Genomic DNA, 23,798 nt, shown 5'->3' on the forward strand with positions numbered 1-23,798 from the left:
TTGCTCAAATTAAATTTCCAATGATTTATGATGCAGTAGTAGAAGATGAATAAGCTAAGAGTTGAATTGGCTATCAAAATGATGGATCCACACCTCACTTTTAAAAAGTTACATATATAAATATCTTGAATTGAATGTGTATATTTTGTTTTCCACCTAATTTTATACATTTGAACCCTCTACTCCTAATTTTCCCTCCTTTCATGATAATAATTATTAATTTTTTTAAAATAAATTGTCCCCCTGAGTTTGCGTCTTAGATCTGTCACTGGTTAATCAGCGTTAGAATCAGAAACAATGCCATGTTTTGGCTTAGCATCAGTATTCAGTAGACTTTTTAGGAGCACGTTGAGTATCAAAAGCAAGTGGAGCATCAGATACTGAGGCAGTGGAGCCAATGGCACGTTGCCTTGCATAACTAGGGAGAACACCTTGTTAATTGGTGGAATAGGATCCTTAAGAAGGATATATCCTATGATTTTATGAGAAATATCATGACGGCACATAAAAAAAAAGCATCACATACTTGGTATGGTTGTAATCAAGAAGAAGTCTGATTTCCCCACAAGAGCAAGAAGGATGGGTTTATACCCTCCCAATTCTTCCCATAAAGCCTTGAGCTTAGTAATGTATCTGTGGTATACATGCAGCTTTATTTTGGAGCAAAACTTAAAGTCTACACACATTTTTGAAAATTAACTTGACTGTGAAACTGAGCACCTTGATGGTGAGTTAAGTTGACTTTTTTCATTACTTGTGAAGGTGATCCCTCACTGAATACCAATTTATTTAGATGTATTTAGAGGTGTTTAGAGGTGATTCATGTCCTCTTAAGCAATTCATTGAAAACTACAAACTTCCTTTTGCAAGTAACATTTCAAAGTTTGGCTGGCTTGCCGTGTAAGTAATTCTCCACAATTCTGTTGCATATTGGTGAATACATAAATATATTTTTCGTTATTTATTTCATTTTTCATGCTTAAATTATCTTTGAGATATGAAATAATCCACCAATAAGTTATGTATAGTCTGACTTCTGTGGAAGGATACTGAGCAGAATAGAGAATATTGTTGCCAATTTGAGATAATGCCACCTTGGACTAGGGCCTTCATAATATTTAAAATTCATAGTTGAACTTCAAAGAGTAGTCTATAGATGCAACTTCATCCCTGTTCTTGTCAATAAATTGATTAATATGAATATCTTGAGTGCTTGTTGATTTGTGCAACTTTCGTTCTACGTGCTTAAGAAATTATTTTGGATACATTCATAAAGAAAATTAAATGATCTTAGTACAAACAATGTTTAAGACTTCAATTTTGGCTAGTTATCAAGACAATTAAATGATCTTAGTACACGCATAAGTAAATATGCTTTGCTTTGCTTCTGTTCTCCACATATAGCCTGAGCAATTGCAGAAGTAACACTATAAGTCTATAAAAGTTGGAATGCCGATAAAAAAAAAAAACTGTAACAGTTGGAATTCCTAAATGTTTCGAAATTGTAGGTGCCAATATAATTAACACGACAACAATATCTTGGGAGCATTTTTTAGTAAATAGGAAGAACTGAAATCAGCAAAGTTATGGAAGAGGTTTTACATAATTTTCTTTTTCGGCTCAAGTGAACGCTGTTAAATAGCAGTTTCTTGGTAACAATGTGCAAAAAAAAATTCAAAATATTTTACTAACTCTAAATTTTTTCCGAAGTTTTTTTAGATAGTGATAAAATTATAAAGACATAAGAGCAAAATAAAATTACTAACAATTGGCTTACATATACTGTCGGCTTTCTTGACTGATTCCCCAAGTGACAAAGGTTTGTTTGGCAGGGATAACATAAAAAAAAAAAAAAAAAAAACAGTGTCGGCACTCGGTAATGTTGATTGATTCCGTACGGTACAAATGTTTTGATTCAATGTGCCAAAGATAGCTTGATAATCTATGAGTAACTTAGTTCCTTAGAATTGAAGAGTCAATTGTCAGATTAAGAACCCGGTCCCACAAGTGGCCACAGCTTGTTCATGGCTAAATTATAACAGAATAATTTGCGAAGCACATATCTATCTAAGTTTTGAATAAATATACGATTACTAAAATGAAGTTGTAGATATGAATTGAAAAGAAGAAATCTAATGTGATTTAGTTGGTAATATAAATTGAATTTTTTGAAAAAGGATTTGAGATCAATTTTTATAAAATACGTTTTTTTGGAAATGACAAGAATATTCGGTAAAATAGAATGAAAACGAATTACGCTGAAAATTTAAAATTAAAATAGAATCTCCTTCTTTTTAATATTTACTTGACTTCTTTTCAGCTCACTTTTACTACAAACAAATGGGGGCTAAGATCTGAAGTGAAAGATTAGTCTTATAATCAACTCAAAAAATCGAAAACCTAATTACAATAGTTATTTTTAAAAAAAGGATATATGTAAATATACAAAAGAAATCCTACATAATGGGGGGGACGTCACGGTTGAGGGCAAAGCCTCCAAGGAGAGCATTGCTTGCTCAATTCCCACTCTACAATATAAAATAAAATCCACTAACAAAAGTCTACTTACTTCCCATGTCTCAGTTTCCCATGATGCAAAAGTGGAACCTGCCACAACTTGCTTTATTTTATATTCTCATCTTTGGAACATGTGGTATTACTTCTCTAGGAAAACAGCACATGGTTTCGGAAGTTCCTAAATCTGATCACATCCACACGTGTGATAGGGAAGAGGGAAAAATAAACATAAAGAAATAAAAAAAAACCCTTTAAATGTCAAAACTCAAAACTGATAAATAACAAGCCATGCAAGTGGGGCTACTGATCTTAATTGAAAAATTAACCACCAAGGAATTTTAGCCCCTACAGAAAAATCTATTTACATTTTCACAGCAAACTATAGCTCAGCTTGTTCATGTACACACTTAAATAGGACACACAAATTCACCACTTGTTTCTAGATCTTCAAGATCTTCATCAGCATCAAAGTCATCCAGGTCCATGCTGCCCCCAGTAAGAAGGCCTCCAACCTTGGGAACATTAAGAGATTTTCTTGCCTCTTGTATAATAGACAGTACTTCCTCAACATTTTGTGATGGATTATTTACATCATTCATTTGCCAGCTTCCACCTTCCGTCAGTTCCATGGGCAAGTTCCTTAAAAACCATGGATGGTTTTTAATTTCTGGTATTGTTATTCTCTGCAAAATGCCGTAAATGGTTCAATACAATGGGAATGGAAGCTACATATAGTTTAATAGTAGATTGTCAACTAGATGCTAAAGATAGTGGAAAGAATAAGCATTGCTAGAATTGTGCCCAAATTGGTATCAGAGAAGCAAAACTTTTAAGTTACTTGAGAATAAATATGAAGAGTATTTATATAAACAGTGCACCGAAATTAAAGAGATCAAATCTCCCATCCAGAAGGAATTTATAGACATTAAATCAATTACCTTTTCAGGACTTGCCACGAATATTTGTGATAGAAGATGTCTACATTCCATGGAAACTCGTACATAATCCGGGACTGAGTACTGGACACTAAGTATCTTCTGTAATAAGCCAACAAAAGGTCCAATTGAAACACCATATCAGAGAAAGTGAAACTAAACAACTAACTCTTATTTCTAGACTTGATATTATTTAAGGATTCAATAAGTTTGCAGTTATCTGTTATCACTCACACCAATGGTTTTTTTGAAGTTTCTTGGATCTGCTGGGTCTTCAAAAGGATAAGCCCCAACTAACATCACATATAAGGTGACTCCACAAGACCAAACATCTGCAATCTATAGCTTTCAAAGAGAACAACATAGTTAGAAAAGACAACATCAAACAGAACACAAAAAAGACAACATGTATCTAAGTAAAAAATAAAAATAACCATATGACCAAGACCAAGGATAAGCAATGAGGAAGAATAAGACCTTACCTTTCCATCATATTCTTTCCTTGTAAGAACCTCAGGTGCAATGTAAGCTGGCGTTCCCACCGTAGACTTAGGTTGTGAATGCAATACTGATGACTAAAAACAAGAAAAAAAACAAATTAGCATCACTTGAAGAAGGTGGATTCATCTAGTGCAGTAATCCTTGTTAGCATTATAATACCTTTGAGTAACCAAAGTCACAAATTTTGACTCGTGGTGCAGTGCTTCCATCTAAGAGTGTGTTTTCAAGCTTCAGATCTCTATGACAGATTTGCTGCATAAACATTTCTTCCACTATAAATATTTATTCACTGTAAAGGAACATGATTCATGATGGATGTTTGGTTTAGTTTCATACCATTGAATGACAGTAACTGACTCCTGATATCAATTGCTGAAAGAAAAATCTTGCCTGATGAAAAGTAACAAGACTTGAGAACCAAAGTTTCTGAATGAAACAATGCATATACTAGCATAACAGGACCAAATTAACCAAATATGGACTAAGTTCAAAATGGAACCTCTACAACGAGATAAAATCTAGACAAGATCATCCTGAATTACATAAACTAATCAAATAGTACTTCACTTTCTACATTACCTCATCCTCACTGAATCTACCAGCATTGCATATCCTCTCAAAGAGTTCTCCTCCAGAAGCATATTCCATTACTATGGCTAAATGAGTTGGTGTCAACAGGACCTGCAAGTAGAATCATCATCAAAGCTCACACAAAGGATCTTTTTTCCTTCTTTTTGAAACTGGTTGGAATATTATTCCAATGAAAGCATGTTTGCATTGATAAAATAAATAGTACATGGTTCATCATAAATAAAAATTTATTCAAAGGGAAGAACAGAAAACTACCAACTACCAAGCAAGGAAAGGAGAAAACAGAAAATTAGTGAAAAATGAAATATAAGAAGGAATTTCATGAATGGTTTTTTTCTAATCGCACCTTCGAAATAAAATACATCATGAGAAAAAAAAAATATTTTGATAAATTCATCCGAATAAGTTTGATGCGGGGACCTTTGTATTATTCTAAGTTCAATTCTGATTCTCAGCCCACTTCAGTAAAAGGTAGAATAACAAAGTAGGAGACCAAAATATAAAATTAGACCAATATTCAAAGTCATAATGAGTGTTCCCAAAGCTAACTTCCCAAGTTCCTATCTTCCATGAAAGTGGTAACTACTTTCCACCACCACCACACACATTCTCTAGTCTCTACATCTCACATTTCACATGTTAAACTTTTTTTTCTGGCAATATCCACATGCTCATATAGTGCCAATAAGAAAAATTGGCAAAGAAATATTTCACAATAGAAAATAGACAGGAACAAGGTTTTGAAAAGGTTTGCAACTGAGATTTTAGCCACAAAGTCAAGGTTTTTTTTAGTGTTTGCAACCTGTTATTTCCCGCAATTTCAAGAAACACAACAAAACCATGATCGCGACTGCAAGTTAAAGACCTTGGACCGTAAATTAAACAAGAAAGGCTTAAAAAAATAACATCTAAAAATTAGATGAGCATATAAGCACGGATTAACAAAACAGAAAGGTGGTCCAAATAGTAGGAGTCTTCAAGACCAAAAACGAATCTACTATTTTGCAGAATTTTATCATTTAGCTGAAAATAAAAGACATTCTTTAACTCAATATTAGGAGCATGAGTTTACTTTTACTAACCTCTTTGAATCTAATAATGTTGGGGTGCTTCAATGATCTGTGGTTCATGATTTCCCTCTGGACATGCTCATCAATCTGCAGCACATATTTCCACAGGGAACAACAAACAAAATCACACACACAAAAGATTACAATACAAACCCAGATGAATGAATAATTAATTACCAACAAAGAAAAGAAAATGAAACTGAAATTGAAAGGGTGAAGATGAAGAACACCTTCTGGCCTCTCTCAATAAACTTGACAGCAAAAAGCTCATTGGTGTAGTTGTCTCTAACAAGCTTGGCCACAGCAAAATTTCCTGAACCAATATCTTTGAGGATCTCATAGCGCTCCATGTTTGAGTATTTTTCCAATTTCACTGCAATTCTACTACACACCCATGTGTTGTGGTTTTTTTTTTTTTACATAAAAGGAATGAAAAGGTGATCAAAGTAAATGTTTTATTCCTATGAAACAAAAAAGTAGGTTCTCGGGCGGGGTTGTGAACATGTCATCAAAGTCTTAACAAAGACGCAAGCTAGCCAAGCCAGCCTTTGACTCGAGTATGAATGTTGCTGTCGATAAACAGAGAGTGGCAAATAGGGAAAAAAAGAAAAGAAAAGAAATGTACACAGAAACATATATGAATAATGAAACTGATAGCATCATTTCACACGTGATGAATTTAATTACATGAAACTAGGAAACAACATAACTCAATTCCGAGCAAAATTAGTAGATAACTAGATTCCTTAAAGATATTATGTTGGATTTCCAAAGGAAGATTTTTTTGGGAGAACAAAATTTACTCATTTTTTAAGTAATCTTGCATTTTATTTTTAGTTAAATGATGATTTTTATTGGATGAATTATCAAGAGAAAATTTTAATTCGAAAATGACACTAAAACTGCTAAAATTACATGAAAATATTGTTAAATAAGAAAGGGAAAATTTTAAGTACAGTTTGTTGTGTGTTTTTATTAGTATTTTTAATTAAAATTAAAATTTCACCACTATAGTCAATACCGACGTTAATTGTATAAGTTAGTCAGATGAAATTATGAAAATAGCAGACAAAGTTACATATAAGCACTACACTAGAAAAGACAAATCTTAAACGCAGCATGAGTGGCACCTGTCCCCAACATTTTGTTACTTTTAATATAAAAAAAAATGTGCTATAGTGTATATCTTTTTAATATAGCAATGATAATATTAAAAGGTAAAGAATTTGCTTAATCAGTGCCATTGTTAAAAAATAAATTAAAATATTCAAACAATACTAATATTTTAAAATTATAAAAAAGTATTTTATAGTGACTTTTGTTAAATATTTATTAAAGCTTGTCATCTATTATCTTTTAAAACCTAAAAGAACTTGTGGTAGGACTGGCTGGACCTCTCCGTGGTAAAATATTCTTCCTAAGTTTTATACTGCTATTATTTTTAGGTAACTATTTATGAGGAAAAAGATTATTCCTAACTTTTATACTTCTATTTTTTTAGGCAACTATTTTTGAGGAAAATATTCTTCCTAATTTTTTTAAGGAATTCTTCTTAACTTTTATACTTTAATTATTTTTGGGTAATATTTAATAATATCAATTTTTGAAGAGGAAATATTTGCATTTTAATTTTTTAAAATAAAATTTGATGTTTCATTTAGTGAATTTTAAATAAATAAAATAATTCAATTTTAAATAATTTTGAATTAAAAAAAGAATTTGAGGTTTTTAAGTGGGAGAAAATTGATTGTTTGATTATCATTTAAAAATAAAAACATTAATTGGTTTTATTTATAAAAAAACAATTTAAATTCAAATAAAATAATTATTAACAGTGGAAAGCTAACGGGAGTACATAAATTCTTTGAAGTGGAAAAAACAAATAATTCTATATGGTGGAAAAAACCAATTTAAAGGTACATTTTGGAATAAATTAAATACTTTTTTACGAAAAGAAAAAAGGATATAGTACTACACCGACTTAAAATAATGTTATTATTAAACAATGTATAAATGTGCGTGGGTTCTCATTTAGAATGCCGCAATCTCAACAATAGTATTTTGTATTGTATATGTGAAGGTCTTGTTTGGACAAGGATAAGCTTGTGATTTTGGATTTTACAGCTGAAGATAAGCATGCCACCTTTCTAGCTGCACCTAATCTTAATTCTTAATATGATAAAATTTAGAATGCATTTGGCAGTAAATAAAATACCAAGCTGGCTATAATTATATACGGATAAAGATTCACTAGTTGTTGAAGTACTATTGTATATATATAGTTTTTTATTTAAATTTGTTGTGTTTACAGCAAGGTTTTGTGAACAAGCATGCGCATTTAATCCCGGTTGTTAATCTAAAAAGATTTATATATTTTTTGGATTCAATAAAATGATTTGTATATAAAATTCTTAACTAACTCATCTGTTTAAATCATAATTTAAGATAAACAGAAAATAAGGTTTAATTTTATCATATTTGAAAAATAATAATTAAATCCGTTGTTGAGGAACGAGGATGATAAAAAAAACACATGGATGAAAAATGCTAAACAGAGACGAATTAAAAATAGAAAAATCACAAAAATTGACGAGATGAAAGAATACGAAAATATAGAACACACAAAAACGTAATAAAAGTATAAAACTAACGTGTGTGTGAGAGAGAAGCAAATGAGTAAAAGTAAAAAAAGTTTTGTCTCAAATAATTTAAATCAAATGCGCACTAAGTATCTTTGAACTATTTTTCCAAGTTGCATCTATTTTCTGATTTACACAATATTTTCTACTTTCCGAGATCACAAGACCTGTTGTGCTAGATTTTAATTTTCTATTTAGCTGAGTATTAATTCTTTTGTTCTCTCATATTTCAAGTGTAGAAAAAGTTAAATTAAATTAATTAATACCTACACACATGAATGTAAACCTATAGTTTCAACAATGCTAGTCGTGACATAAACTTAATTGGAATTAGTATATGCAGCAGCCTTTGACCATGCAAGCTGCTACCTCCAAAAGTCTAAAACTGTGAGCACTTTCCCTCGCTGATACGGCAATGACCAATATGCTGTAGTTCCAAATCCAACGTATTTTCACTATTCTAATTGCTCCGATGATTGTGGCCTTCAAATACGAATTGAGTGGTTCAATTTTAGCATAATACATGAAGAAAATGTAAAAATTCTTAAGGGTTTCCTACACTATCAATTATAGAAAACCAATAGGATCTTGAAATCTATGATTCTCACAAACAATCAATAAAGAATAATAGATAATGATGTGTACCTTTCTCCATAGGAACTTCTTTCTACTGCACTTTAATTTCCTTGAAAAATGAGAGAAATGAGATTTCACTTCCTTTGGCCTTTCTTTATTGCCTCTCTCCATTCGTGATGACTATGGGTGAGAGAGAACACTTTCTAGTCAGGAAGGGAACCTTATTTCACGTTAGTGGGTATTAAGCCCCTTTTATAACCACTACTCCCATCAAGTAGCAGTTAGTTCTAGAAACTTCTCCTATTAAGCCCAATTATAATTTAGTCTTTAATCGTTAATTATTTACTTAATAGTCCTTACATAAGTCACATGTCTCTTACATGAGACATTAATTCTTACATTCTCCCACTTGGCTCATGTGACATTAATAAACATTATGGACTAAATAAATAAATAGATTAACTAACATAATGCGCATTAAAATTGACTAAATTGTTTTATACATTGGGTACATCATAATTTCATGATTAAGAATAGAAACCAATTCGAGTCATGGCGGTTGTACATCATCTAATCGACATAGTCCCTTCCATGTACTACAAGTTAGTCTTCTCCTTAATATGACCTTTAGTTAGGAGTACATAATTGGTCCAACATAATGTCTTCATTCAAGACAAAACCTGTTAACATTACTCTAACACAAACATGCATGCAAGCATAGAGAACAGGTAATCAGAAACATATCATAATTGAGCTTAGAGTGTCAGCAAAATTACATAAAGTAAATTACACATAATGATCATCAATAACAATAATGCTCATACTTTCAACATGTTCTATAATGTCTTGGGCAATAATCCCTTATTCAAAGGGTCAACTATCATAAGGTTTGTGCTAATATGTTTTATTGACACTCTTTGTTTCTGAACTTCTTCCTTCACGACAAAGTACCTCAATTTCATATGTTTAGCACCCTTAGAGTACTTGTCGTTTTTACAAAAAAATATTGCTGCGGAGTTATCACAATACATTTTCAGCGGCCTAGCAATACTGTCGACAATTCCAAGCCCTGAAATAAAGTTCTGCAGCCAATTAGTCTGAATTGTAGCCTCAAAACATACTACAAATTCAACTCTCAGATGCAACAACAACTGATGCATACAAAATTACTTTCATTTGTTTTCGTTCCATATCATTTCTAGGACATTGTACGAGACTAACTCTGTCTCATTTCTAAATTAGAATAGGCGATGTTAAACACCTTTCCATCTTGAATCTCTGTAACACTTTATCGATATATATACTTTTTGAGATAAGCCTAACAATCCTTGTGATCTATTATGTAATATTTCTATCCCTATCACATAGCTTACCTCACTCATATCTTTCACTTCAAAGTTTCTAGAGAATTTTTTTTTAATCTCATGAAGAAGACCAAGATCGTTAGCTGCAAGCAAGATATCGTCAATATACAGAATTAGAAAATAATGATATCATTAAACAGTATTTTCCTTAAATCTAAAGGAAATAATGATATCATTAAACCTCAAATACCATTGGCGGGAAGCTTGCTTTAAGACTGTATATTGATTTCTTTAGTATGCACACCATGTGTTCATTTCCTTCAACTAAGAACTCCATTGGTTGGTCCATACAAACATTCTCCTCTAAATCTCCATTCAGAAAGGCAATTTTCACATCTATTTAATGTAGCTCCAAGTCATAATGGGCTACTAATGTCATGATAATCCTGAAAGAATCCTTTCGTGAGGCCAGTAAAATGTCTCTTTATAATCAATGTCATCTTTCTGAGTAAATTCCTTAGCAACAAGTCTAGCCTTGTAATGTTCAAGGTTGCCATGAGAGTCACGTTTAGTCTTGAAGACCCACTTACAACCAACTCTCTTACAACCCTTTGGTAATTTTACAAGGTTCTAAACACCATTATGTTCCATGGAATTTATCTCTTCTTTCATGGCATTTAACCACTTCTCAAAATTATCACAACTTATAGCTTGTGAAAACGAAACTGGATCATTATCATTAATGCTTAAGTTTGTTTCTGTTTCATGTAAGTATACCACATAATCATTCGAAATAGCTGATCTTCTTTCTCTTTGAGACCTCCTTAATGCTACTTCTTGTGGTTCTTCCACAATGGGTTCATTATGTATCATGAGCTCATCATTGTGTTGTACTTCTTCATTACTGTTTGTAGCAATAACTGAAATAGTAATCACCTTAATGCTAGAGGCAAAAGCTAAAGGGACTTGCACTCTAACTTCTTTAATTTCCACTTCTCGTGGAACTGTACTCCCACTGATTTCACCGTTTTCAATGAACCTTGCATTTTCAGTTTCGACAATTCTCATACTATGATTAGGACAATAAAACATATACCCCTTTGACTTTTCTGGATAACCAATGAAATTTCTACTGATTGTTCTTGCATCCAATTTTCTTTCTTGTGGATTGTAAATTCTTATTTCTACCTAACAACCCCAAACATGCAGGTGCCTCATACTAGGTGTCCTATTTGTCCACAGTTCAAAAGGTGTCTTTGGAACTGCCTTACTAGGAACCCTATTTAACAAATACATGACAATTTTCAAAGCATACATCCACAAAGATACGAGCAAGGTTGAATTGATTAACATACTCCTAACCATATCAATTAAAGTTTTGTTACGCCTTTCTGATACACCATTTTGTTGTGGCGTACCAGGCATTGTGTATTGCGCACAAATGCCTCGTTTCTGAAGGAGCTTAGCAAATGGACCTGGGTGTTGCCCAGTTTCATCATATCTTCCGTAATACTTATCACCTCTATCATATCTAATAATTTTCACATTTATGTCTAATTGCCCTTTTACTTCATTGTAGTAAATTTCTAAGGCATCCATTGCCTAAGAAATCTCGGGCAGTAAGTAGACATAACCGTAACATGAATAATCATCAATAATGGTGATAAAGTATCATTCCTTTCTGAAAGAACTAACATCAAAAGGTCCACAAATGTCAGTATGCACAATTTCAAGAAGCTGAGTGCTTCTTGTAGCTCCTTTCTTTGTATGTTTTGCTTGTTTTCCCTTAATACAACCCACACAAATATTTAGATCCGTAAAATCTAGATAAGGAAGAATTTCATTCTTTATTAATCTTTCCATCCTTTCTCTATAAATGTGACCTAAACATTTATGCCACAAGAAAGCAAATTATTCATTCACTAAACTATGTTTAGTGCCAACATTATGATGCAGAGTTAAAACAGTTTTAGCATACAAATTGTCTATTTCCAATTTATATAAACCATCACAAGAATACCAGTACCAATGAGATGATTATGCTTAAATAAATTGAAACATTCATTACCAAAATTAAAAGAGTATGCAGTAACATCAAGTTTAGATAATGAAACTAAATTCCTAGATAAACTAGGTACATAAGGAGTTTCCAGTAAATCTAAACGATGTCCAGTGTTGCATTTTAAACAATAAGTCTCAACTATTTCCACTGGAGCTTTCACTTCATTCCCTATGAAAATGAACTTCTCATTTGGACTTATGGTTTGGATTGTAAGGAATCTCTGTATAATGTTAGAAACATGAGTCATACATCCAGAATTAATCCATCATGTATCATGGGAAACTACAGTTAAGTTTGATTCAAAACATACATGAGCATTAAGCTCACCATTCTTTTCGAACCAAGACTTACACTTTAGGTAATCCTTTTGGAAATGTCTTAATTTCACAAAATTGACAATTATTGCCCTTTGATACCCTTTCTTATGGATTTGCAAAGAGTCGTCATTGTTCTTTAATGACCTTTTGCCTTTATCATGCTTCTTCATAAATTTCTTTTCAAGCTCCTTGATTCCCTTGGTGGCTGACATAATGGACTAAGTGACTTCCTTGATTCTTAAGCCTCGTTTCTTCCTGAACTAACATACTGTGCAATTCATGCACATTCCATTTATCTTTCATGGTATTATAGCTCATTTGAAACGGGCTATACTCAGACGGTAATGAGTTTAGAATAAACTGAACAAGGAAGTTCTCATTCACAGTCATTCCCAAGGTCTTAAGTCTTGCTGTAATGTTTGTCATCTCAATGACATGTTCATGCATAGTACGCGAACCATCAAACTTTATGGTGGTTAGTGTACTCATTAATGTCCTAGCAAGAGACTTATCAGCTGTTTGAGAGCGCTCTCCCACTAACCCCATAAACTCTTTAGCACTATCGGTTTTAGGGAGAGCTGTCTTAATATTGTCTGCAACAATCATTCTCATGAACATTAGGTTGAGTCTGTTAGATCTTTCCCATGCTTTATAATGAACTTTCTCTTCATTGCTACTAACATCAATAATAGTAACAAACTTCTTTTCCAACATAGCAAGATCATGATCCAAAACACCGAGGTGAAATTGGACTTGCTCATTTCAGTCAGAGAAGTTAAGCCCATTAAAATTGACTCAAATGATACATAAGAATCCAATGAATTCAAAATATGTATTACATAATAAAATCCACATAAGTGTTTTGAGACATAAAATACATGTCATACATATGATTCATTCAGATAACGGACAATGTATATTGATGTTCTCCTTTGGGTGATACACCAACATACAACATACAAACATAATGATGCTAATAAAATTTTAACATTAATTGGCAATTAAATATGCACTAATTAGTAGTATCTATTTCCTTTGGGCATATAAATAAAACTAATGATACACACAAATTTCCTACAATTATATTCATTAATTATAAGAACAACTAATCAACCTTTGGGCGATCCATAAATGCCTTATAACAATGAATTTCAATTACCCATAAGCCAACAGTCATATAATTTAGCATCCATTATTCTATGAGTAATTGAAATAATCATTAATTTGGAATTAAATAACCTTACAAATTTGGTCACTTTGGTGACTAACAAATTTAACATACATTTAATTCCAACCAAATATTATTGAAATAATCATTAATTTGGAATTAAATAACCTTACAAATTTGGCCACTTTGGTGACTAACAAATTCAACATACATTTAATTCCAACCAAATATATATGGCCTGTACATACTTATTGTTATTAACAATTCATAGTCATTTTATTAATTTCGTTATAGGCCATAAAATAATATTTGTATTTATTTATGTTTTTGCATTCAAACATGTTCAAGCAAATATGTAGCATATACATATATTTACTGCTACCAATAATTTCAAAACATTCACGTTAATTTAATTACAGGATATAAACTTTCAATCCTTCAATTACGTTTAATAATAATTTAAAAAAAAACACAAGTGGGGTTGGAAATAGCAAAATGGGTTACAAATAGCAATATCCAAAATTTCTAGTTCTCCTACAAGGAAGGTACGCGGGGCTTGAAAGAAAGGTACATGCAGTCGCACAACTTTACAAAACCAATTCACAATGGCGGAATTTTTTTTTTTTTTGCTTTTCATTCCCTTTCTCCAAAACGTAATTTCCAAAAATTCTACAGCTTTCATGACTTTCCTTCTCATGAAATTTTATATATGCAGAATTTCATACTTTGCAGCGGAAAATATAATTAACACGAAAGGCACGTTATCAAAACATGTAATTGAAAATACATGTAACATAAATTAAAAATCCCTAAATTTCATAATTAGGGTTTATGCATAATTGGGAGAAATTAAATCATTCTTGAAGAATCATAAATTTCATAACACATGCTCTGATACCACATGTAAAAATTCTTAAGGGTTTCCTAAACTATCAATTATAGAAAACCAATAGGATCTTGAAACCTATGATTCTCACAAACAATCAATAAAGAATAATAGATAATGATGTGTACTTTTCTCCATAGGAACTTCTCTCTAGTGCACTTTGATTTCCTTGAAAAAGGAGATAAATAAAATTTTACTTCCTTTGGCCTTTCTTTACTGCCTCTCTCCGTTTGTGATGACTATGAGTGAGAGAGAACACTTTCTAGTCAGGGAGGGGATCTTATTTCACGTTAGTGGGTATTAAGCCCCTTTTATAACCACTACTCCCATCAAGTAGCAATTAGTTCTAGAAACTTCTCCTATTAAGCCCAATTACAATTTAGTCTTTAATTGTTAATTATTTATTTATTAGTCCCTACATAAGTCACATACCTCTTCCATGAGACATTAATTCTTACAGAAAACAAAAGAATTTAAATATGATTAAGTTTTAAACTCAGAATTAATTTCATAATGAAATTATAGGACTGAAGTGATTCACAAAATAATATATATAATTACATATGAGAACTTATGTATATAAATACACTTAATTTATCTATCAAAGAATTTAGTTGAATTAGTTAAATATGATATATGAATAGTATTTTGTATTATTCTATTTAATTTGTACTGTTCAAAAAAGACACTCAATTTACACGTGATTATCAAAATCGATTTGACCGAAGTTGTAATGGTCAACGGTTACAATTGAAGGTCCAAGGTATGGTGCTCCTTGAACAACTAGGTTACTAGGCATTGGTTTCTCTTCAAGTATGGCATAACCTGTAGTCGTAGGACACAAAATAATAGTATGAATTAATGAATGTGTGGCTTAAATTATACCTAGCTAAAGATAAAATTAATTAGAGCATCCTAAATTAAATTACCATTAAGAGAAGGGATAGGGATATCTGAGAAGTAAGTGGAAGGCCTTCCAAACTCTTCAGAGTATGGTGGAGATAGCACGTCTAGTATTGCACATGGCGTCAACGCTGTGAAAGAATGAATATTGCCACCACTTCTTGGAAATAATATGGATGGTTCCTGTGGTGCTTTGATTACTTCATCCACTACCCTCCCAGCCAATCCTACTGCATTTACATATAGTTAAATATCAATATCGAAAGAAAAAACTGTTATTATGGTGCCCTTAAAAATCAAAGAGTTTTAGAATAGTTAAATATCAATATTGAAAGATAAATTATTGTTATATATGGTTAATTTAGTTGCTATGGTGCCCTTAAAAATCAAAGAGTTTTAGAATTTGGTGGAATGAGCACACTAAGAAAGGAGAGTTTCTCAATAACAATGTCAAAATCCTTATATTTTCAAAAGCACCATAGAAATTCTCTAATGAAAAATAGGTTTAAGATGTTTGTAATTTGAAAGCACCATGATGTATAAGTTTGTTTTTAATCCTTAAAAAAACAGTTGGTTTTGATCTTTATAATTTATTTATTATTTAAAAGAAATAGAAGGAGAAAATGATACTGCAATTCGAGATAGCAAAAGTGTTATGAGTCAAAAATCACTTGCGAAACTACTTACATTTATCCTGTCACAGAGAAATGAGCAACTTTTATAAATGATTCCTATCATTATTTACTTATAACATAACATACTACGTATAAATTTGTCACAAAAAAAATAAAATAGCAGCGTAACATATTTAGATATGTGTCAAGTTATCATTAGACGATGACAGCCTATTCTTAAAGAAAATTTAATTTATAAAACTAAAACTAACAAAAGAAAATCAAAGGATTTTGCTATATTTATAACGACGAAAACATGTATAAACTTTACAAATATGAAAAAATTCAGATTAAAAGCAAATTCTTCTTACTTGTTTGGCTTCCAGCACAATCCAATGCGATCCAGTCATAAGCTTTGACACAGGTAGAGCCATACAAGAGCTTACTCAACACTGTCATTCCCGGGTGATCATGAAGTGGAAACACTTTTCCTGCTGGAAGACAGAATACACCCATCTGCATGTTGTTGAAATTCGTTACATTAGATCTTCATAAGGGTCATTAAATTAATCTCGCTCCAATTTATTGGAAATTAACAAAAGAAGTAATTTAAATACGGCATTTGTATTTTCTACTACTCACAGAGAAATAGTCACATTCATGAATGTGAATGTATGTTATCTCAGAGAATCCGTGTCCACAAAGCAAACCCTTGCTGTTGCTGCTGCTGCTGCTGCTATCAACGGTTGCGTCTGATGTTGGAGAATCACACAACCCGGACTCGTCGACTCCTACATCAATAGCTTCAATTTTGTCTGCAAATTAAATGATCAACTCAAACATATGAATCGGCCCTTTAATTTGATTTATTTGCATACTACATGCAAGCTAATAATAACTATATATAGTGGTTAGGAATTAAGAAAATGATGAAGACAAAAAAATCAATTAACAAGTGTGCACGTATATGAACGAGGATAAGATTAATGATATATAGAAGCTAAACGTTAACACACCTAGCAAAGTTTTTAGATAGTGGATTTGTTGAAAGGTTGGAAGCCCCTCTTGAGAAAACACGGCATGGCTAGCATCATAAAGCACTTGTATTTTGCTCCTTTCCATTGTTTTGGGGTAGTAAAGCTTAGTAATAATTAACCTTAGCTGGTTATGTAGCCAACCAAATTTAAAGCATCACTATAAGATTATTATGGTTTGGTTGATGGCATTAAATGGAAGGGACAGTGAAGAACGGAGAAAAAAGGATTGTGAATAATAACGTAAAACAAACCTTGGGCCTTATCTTGACTTTTATAGTAAGTATTAGTGTATTACAGTGGGTGCGCATCTTTTGTTTCCAATTTCTTCCCCTTTGGGGAAAGGGAAAGGGTTCTTTATTATACAACTAATTAGTCAAGCTGGGGGCGGAAGCTTGAAACAGTCAATTTTTAAAGATAACTTCTGCCCTATGTTTAAAACATAAAATGGGCCACATGGCACATACTATAGATAAGGTGAAAAAATAAACAAAAATATCACAGGTGATTGCGTGATCCATGGTGTTGCTTGCATTGAAAATTTAAATTGGTAAAACCTCTAAAATCGTGACTTAAATTAAAATTTTTAAAAGGTAACCTTTTGCCGTCCAGGCACCAAATTGTGTCATTCGTTAAAGAAAAAACAAGCAATGTTGCTGGTAATATAGCTAACAAGTGTCTGTGTTTTATGTTGCGGTGGATTATGGTCACTGAGTATTAGTTAAGTACACCCTGCAAAGTAATAAAATACTATTATTAATGTTGATCCGCAGGGGCCAGACCAACGATAAAGCTCTAAAAATATTTTAAAAAATATTTTATTTTAAATTAAAAAATTATATGTTGATTTTGTTTTCAACATATGATATTTTATTCTAATAAATATGGCTTTTTTCTGCATAAGAATTAAAAGAAAATATATTTTTGTTGTGGGATTGAAGTTTGTGCTGTAGTTGTTTCACTAATTATATTTTAATATATTTATTCATTTTTATGTATAAGATTCAATTACCTAATTCAATAAAATTAAGAAAATTAATTAATTTAGTTAATAGTAATAATTTTTTTAACCATATATTTTTTTAAAATTATCCCTATTATTAATATTTTTTCTCTTTTGATAATTTATTAATGTATTTTTTCTTCTTTTAATAAAAAATATTTCTAATAAATAATTAATACAAAAAATATTATAAATTATATCTTAAAAATATCATTTCAAATTTAAATTTTATAAATAAAAACGGAGAATAGTTTATTGTTATATATAGGTGCCGAAAATAGGGATATGTGAACGTTGAATCTCGGAGTCCTAACGTTTAGACAATGCTAAAAATGTTGTAAATGCCAATTAGAGGTCCCATGACGGGAACGGAATCAACAGAACGATATAGAGTGGCGTACGGATTCTGAGGTTCCTATTTCCTAGATCACTTGCTTCTTTTTTACACTTTTTTATTTATTACTACCAGTATTTCTATTCTGTCAAAAAAAAAAAACTAGTATTTCTAAATGTATTTGAGAAAAATAAAGACGACAATTAGACATTTAATTCAGAAAATAGTTAAGAAACTAACTAGAATTAAAAAAATAACTGAAAGATAAAAAAGCATCTTAGACTGAATGTTAAAGTTAAAATTATCTGGAGCATTTAAAAAAAACTTAACTTTTAAACTAATTAATAGATAGTATAAAATGACATAACAAAGATCTAAACATGTTAGTTTGATTTTTTATATTTTTAATTTACAGATAATATTTTTAGGCTTTTTAATTATTTTTTCCTCCAAAAAATAATTTTAAATTCTTATAATTTTTCGTTTTAAGATAAATCTTTTTATCAAAAGTTAAAATAAACAGTGTAACATTAGAGGAAATATTTTGTTAAAATAAATAATGTAATATCAAAGAAAGGAAGTACTCAGGGTTTTTTTTTTCTTACTGAAGGAAGTACTCGGATTGAAAACCAACAATAAAAAAAATATAAGTTATAATCTCAAAAGTTACTTCAAGTTTCATTTGAAATCCAAATTACTAAGTACTTTTATCATTGACTAATCTTGTATTCTTTAGTAATAAAAGAACAATCAGCTTGCACACGTGTCACCACCTTTGATTTTTTGGCATTATTTGATTGCTTCTGCTTGCAAAACCCATGTTGTTCTTCCTGTGTTTCTTTGTTTCACCTATTCCCGATTTTTTTGAAATTTCAATTTGAATTTCAAAAACCCAAGCTACATGCAGCTAGCTTGCAGGCTTGTTAGGTCACGCCACTGAGCTATGTTCAATTGCAGACCTGTTAAAGCAAAAAGTTCATCTTACATACACCATCTTGATTGAAAATATTACCTATTTTGTAGATATTAAGTAGATTGTCTACTTAATTATTTAAAGTAGAAACCTCTAAAAGAACTTATAGACTTAATGAAGTGTACATTGTTAAAAATTATGTAATTTTCTCATGGACATGGTTAAAGATTGAAAATGGAACTTTCATGGACATGGTTGGCAGAGGTTGAAGGGTGTTTCCTTATGTTTTCTTCTTTAATATCTTTTTGTCTACAAATGACTTTTATATTCCTATGACCATTTCATTAATGTTAGTAAATGCTTTTGCATTTCAGCTTTTCACAACTATCACTTTTAATGAACCTACTCTTGGTCTGAAGGCTATCTTTAGTTTCAAAGTTCCTCACCAAAGGTCTGGAAAGGTAAGATAGTCAACCATTTTGCATAAAAAGCTTGGAAAATCTAATGAAAATTTAGGTGTGTCGAGTAAACTATGTAATTTGAGAAATCAATCTCATTAAGACTCTCTAAAACCCTATTTAACTCTGGCATCTTATTCCTTTATGGCAATAATTTGTATTGTCTATTTTATGGAACAGGTGGAAGTTCACTACTTGCATGACTATGATGAAATAAGCACGAGTGTTAGGTTGACTGCAAACCCAATTGTCAACTTCTCTGGTGTTATAGGAACTAATGTTCTTGCTCTTGGTGCTTATCTTTCTAAAGTTATTGGAGCCAGTAGACATGCTGCAAATAAATTTGCTATACGTAGGATACGAGAATGTTGCTAAGATTAGTCTTTTGTTTTTAAATGAAATAAGAATTCACCGTCTTTATTATTAGTGTTCTTATCTCTTACAACGTTGAAATCTTCTTTTGGACTATGTTTAAGAATACCCTATATAGTAGTTATAAAAAAACACCTCTATGTTCAAAAATTAAGTACTATTTTAAATTGATACTTTTGTTGTTAAGTATTAATTACAAAATAAAAAAAGTTTAAAAAGTTTATATTATTGTTCTATAATATTTTTAGGAGATTAAAATAATTTATTTAAATAAAATTCAATATCAAATTTCCTAGATATATACATAACTAATAATCTAAGGAATGAAACCATCAAATGCAGAGGACCCCGACGATGAAAATCCAAACAAAGAAATCATGTGAGAGTTAACAAAAAAGAGAGATATACTACGAAAATAATCATTGGTAAAAGACTTTCTTATGAAGTCGCTTCTTTGGACTTTTGGAATTACAAACTCTTACTTTTCTTAATTTTTTAATAAATATAAGTAGAATTTTCAAATTGTGACTTGTGGTTGAGGTAATTGATTTTTTCTCATTTAATCTATTATTTAAAAATTATAAATATAAGTAGATTAATCAAATTGTTTCATTATGATAAAAGTGATTATTGAGTCTCATAATTTATTATTTATTTTTTAAGTAAAATAATTATACATATAATCAAATGAATAAAATTGTACAAGCCAATTGAGTCACCATATCAACATGATGTTATATAATTGTCATGGTAGGATATTCTATTAAGTGTGAGATTGATTGATTAAAATGAAATAGAAAGAAATAAAAAATTATATTAAAGGAATAATAAAAGTGTGAGATTCACACAATTTTTTTATAATTTTTTTGTTTGAATTCAATCAAACCATAGATTAAATCGTACACTTACAATTGGAATTTTGAGACCAAAATTATACAATTAAGTCATTAATTTAACAAAAACAAAATATTTTCAAATTATCAAGTGTAAGTTTTAATGTCAGGAATTTTCCCCCATAGGACTGTATGTATCACCATTCAGTTGATAAAGGTAGAGAAAGTGGTAAAGTGATGAAAAAATCTGAAATCTAGAAAATAGAGAGTACATGACACACACACAAAAAATGAAAGTAGAAAATATACAGAAGTAGAAAAGGAAAAGGAAAGGACAAAATTAAAAGTGTTTTGGAGTACTATTTAAGTATTCAGTCCTGTCAAATGTTAGTGATTTGCACGCTCGATTTTTTTTTATTTTGTGTGCGCGTGTGTAAATTTTCAGGGCTATATACTTAAATTTCCATGTAGCCAAACTCACCTCCTAGGATAAGGCTTTTGATGTTATTGTTGTAGTGCATATCTCACTAAGGGTAGTCCAAAACACTCCTCAACTCCTACAACTTGAAATGAATATGTTCTCTATTGGTTGAAGAGAATAAAGCCAAGTACTCTTAACTTTTATTGGCTTCAGTCTATGTTAGTAGTTTGTTTATTTCAAAAGGGTGTGTTGTATGAAACTTCTATGAACATATTTTGTTCATGCTCCCAACCTAAATTATAATTTTTTGTTTTCCAGTCAAAAAGAGCACTTTAAGGGATGTTTTTTCACCAAGTAATTACACACTATGTGATTCAGGTAGGTCATAACAAAGGGCCTGAAACTGCTGATTTATGTATAGCATTCTATAATAGTATTAGGTGCAACATTAATATCAATTTTTTTACAGCATTGTGTAATTATATTATGTTTGTATCAAGATTTAATGATGCCAAGTTTTTAACTCGGAGTTCAGAATTGATCAATGATATGAAGACACATGACTATTAATTGGCAAAAATAATGATGCAAATTACAAGAACTTAAAGAGATGTTCCAGACCATTCTTACAAAGGATCAGGTCAACCATTTATTATGATATGACTATCATTTCCAATTATCATATTGATTTTTGAATCATTTTGCTACAACTAAGCAACCAATTAGCCTCATTCTAATGTTACACTATTAGACGTGTGGTGAAGTCAATAGACCGTTTGCTGTTAGATGGAAAGATCAGCTAGATCATCACTAGCATTTGGTAGACAAACATGGCAACATGCATGATGTTGTCTACAATAAAGATTTGGCCAACCCAACCATTGTGCATGGATGAACAACACTAAGGACTTTCTATGGGCTTGAGGGAGATCACCATGTTACATTAACCTATTATGGTCAGTGTCTCTTCTTGCTAACCATATTCAAAACCAGCAATGATGCAAAAACTTTTCCAAAATGACACTCATTATACCATCAAGTGTCGAATTCAGTGAATTCCAAGGTACTTCTGAATGAATACAAGGTCACGTGCTGCAGCTTGGTAAGTTACTTAGTTATATACTTAATTAATTTAGAAGCACCTTTATTTATCAATTTTTTTATTATCTGTTATCTCAAATTAAGTTATTGGTTATGTCAGGATATTCCAAGTAGTATGTATTACTTTATGAAAAACAAATGGTTCACTCATTTGATTACAGAAGACTGTGCCAAATGTCGCATTGTTTACAATGACTAGTGAAAGACGACAAAAATTGGATCCGAATGGAGAGATTTTTCCAAAGCCCATAGCTTCACACTTGGCATGGAAATAGTCTTCGAATTTCCTGATCCAAATGTCAATTATATTTTGGTTTGGCCATGTTTATAAATTTACAGCAATGTCGAAGTAACATTTGTAAATTGCATATTTATTTGGTTCTCAAGCTTTTGCGACAAACTATGCTTCAACATTATAATTTTGTTATTTTCGTTTTGGTATATAATATCTATTTTTCTTTTGCATCATCATCAAATTTAATTTGTACATGCCATTTATCCATTTTTTTTATCTTATATTACTTTTTAGCTCATTCACTTACTTTTAAATTTAAGAAATTATAATATTGTATAATATTATAACTATATAGTTCACACCTGTATTGTAAGTTGTATTTTTCAGCATACCCATGCGAATGCACGGGTCATTGACTATTTCTTTCTATAGATATGTCTCAATCTCATAAGCCATCACAAAGAGATTCTTCAATAATAACATATTTTTTCGTACCAATATGAACATGCATAACATTATATCAATATATTAATTATTATTTGTAGCTTAGTTAACAATATACATTAAATTTGTGAGGAAGAACTTGGGTTTGATCCTCACATAATGCACTCTTGAGAATGAGCGAGAAGTTTTAAGTGTGATTAAACTTTGACTGAAAATTAGTCACATAATCAAACTAAAGGACCAAAATTTATGAGAATACCTTAGAGTACTACTAAGGAACCTAAGCCTCTAATTACAATAGTACCAACAAAAAAAATATTATACTATTGTATTGTACCTGGAGTCATTTTTCAAATTAATAGAAAAAAAGACATTATACAATTGATGCAAACCTACAATGGTTATACAATTCACAAGAAGAACAAGTCAATTATAGAATAAGCATAACCATATGACATTATTGAAGCATTGTGATTTTGTTGGTGATGACCTTTCTCACTTATTTTGGCTGTAGTTTGACCTATGGTATTCACTGCTACAAAACTAATTTTCAACAACATTGGATAT

The 23,798-nt window shown here is 31.0% G+C and overlaps 2 protein-coding genes across 2 annotated transcripts; both read right to left on the reverse strand.

Moving 5' to 3' along the window:
* Positions 1-2,583: 2,583 nt before the first annotated feature.
* Positions 2,584-6,131, reverse strand: LOC114394886 (serine/threonine-protein kinase SAPK2-like). The gene is made up of 9 exons (XM_028356573.1): positions 5,845-6,131; positions 5,627-5,701; positions 4,533-4,634; positions 4,290-4,343; positions 4,113-4,205; positions 3,935-4,027; positions 3,687-3,791; positions 3,456-3,554; positions 2,584-3,200 (listed from the first exon to the last, which is right to left on the reverse strand). The coding sequence occupies exons 1-9, from the start codon at positions 5,962-5,964 to the stop codon at positions 2,925-2,927; spliced, it is 1,017 nt and encodes a 338-aa protein (XP_028212374.1). The 5' UTR covers positions 5,965-6,131; the 3' UTR covers positions 2,584-2,924.
* Positions 6,132-15,193: 9,062 nt separating this feature from the next.
* LOC114371725 (plant cysteine oxidase 4-like) lies at positions 15,194-17,344 on the reverse strand. The gene is made up of 5 exons (XM_028329080.1): positions 17,100-17,344; positions 16,726-16,898; positions 16,455-16,599; positions 15,496-15,699; positions 15,194-15,391 (listed from the first exon to the last, which is right to left on the reverse strand). Exons 1-5 carry the CDS (start codon positions 17,203-17,205, stop codon positions 15,261-15,263), a joined length of 759 nt encoding a protein of 252 aa, XP_028184881.1. The 5' UTR covers positions 17,206-17,344; the 3' UTR covers positions 15,194-15,260.
* Between the last annotated feature and the right edge of the window lie 6,454 nt (positions 17,345-23,798).

The sequence above is a fragment of the Glycine soja genome, chromosome 2 (assembly GCF_004193775.1).
Source record: "Glycine soja cultivar W05 chromosome 2, ASM419377v2, whole genome shotgun sequence".
Lineage (NCBI taxonomy): Eukaryota > Viridiplantae > Streptophyta > Magnoliopsida > Fabales > Fabaceae > Glycine > Glycine soja.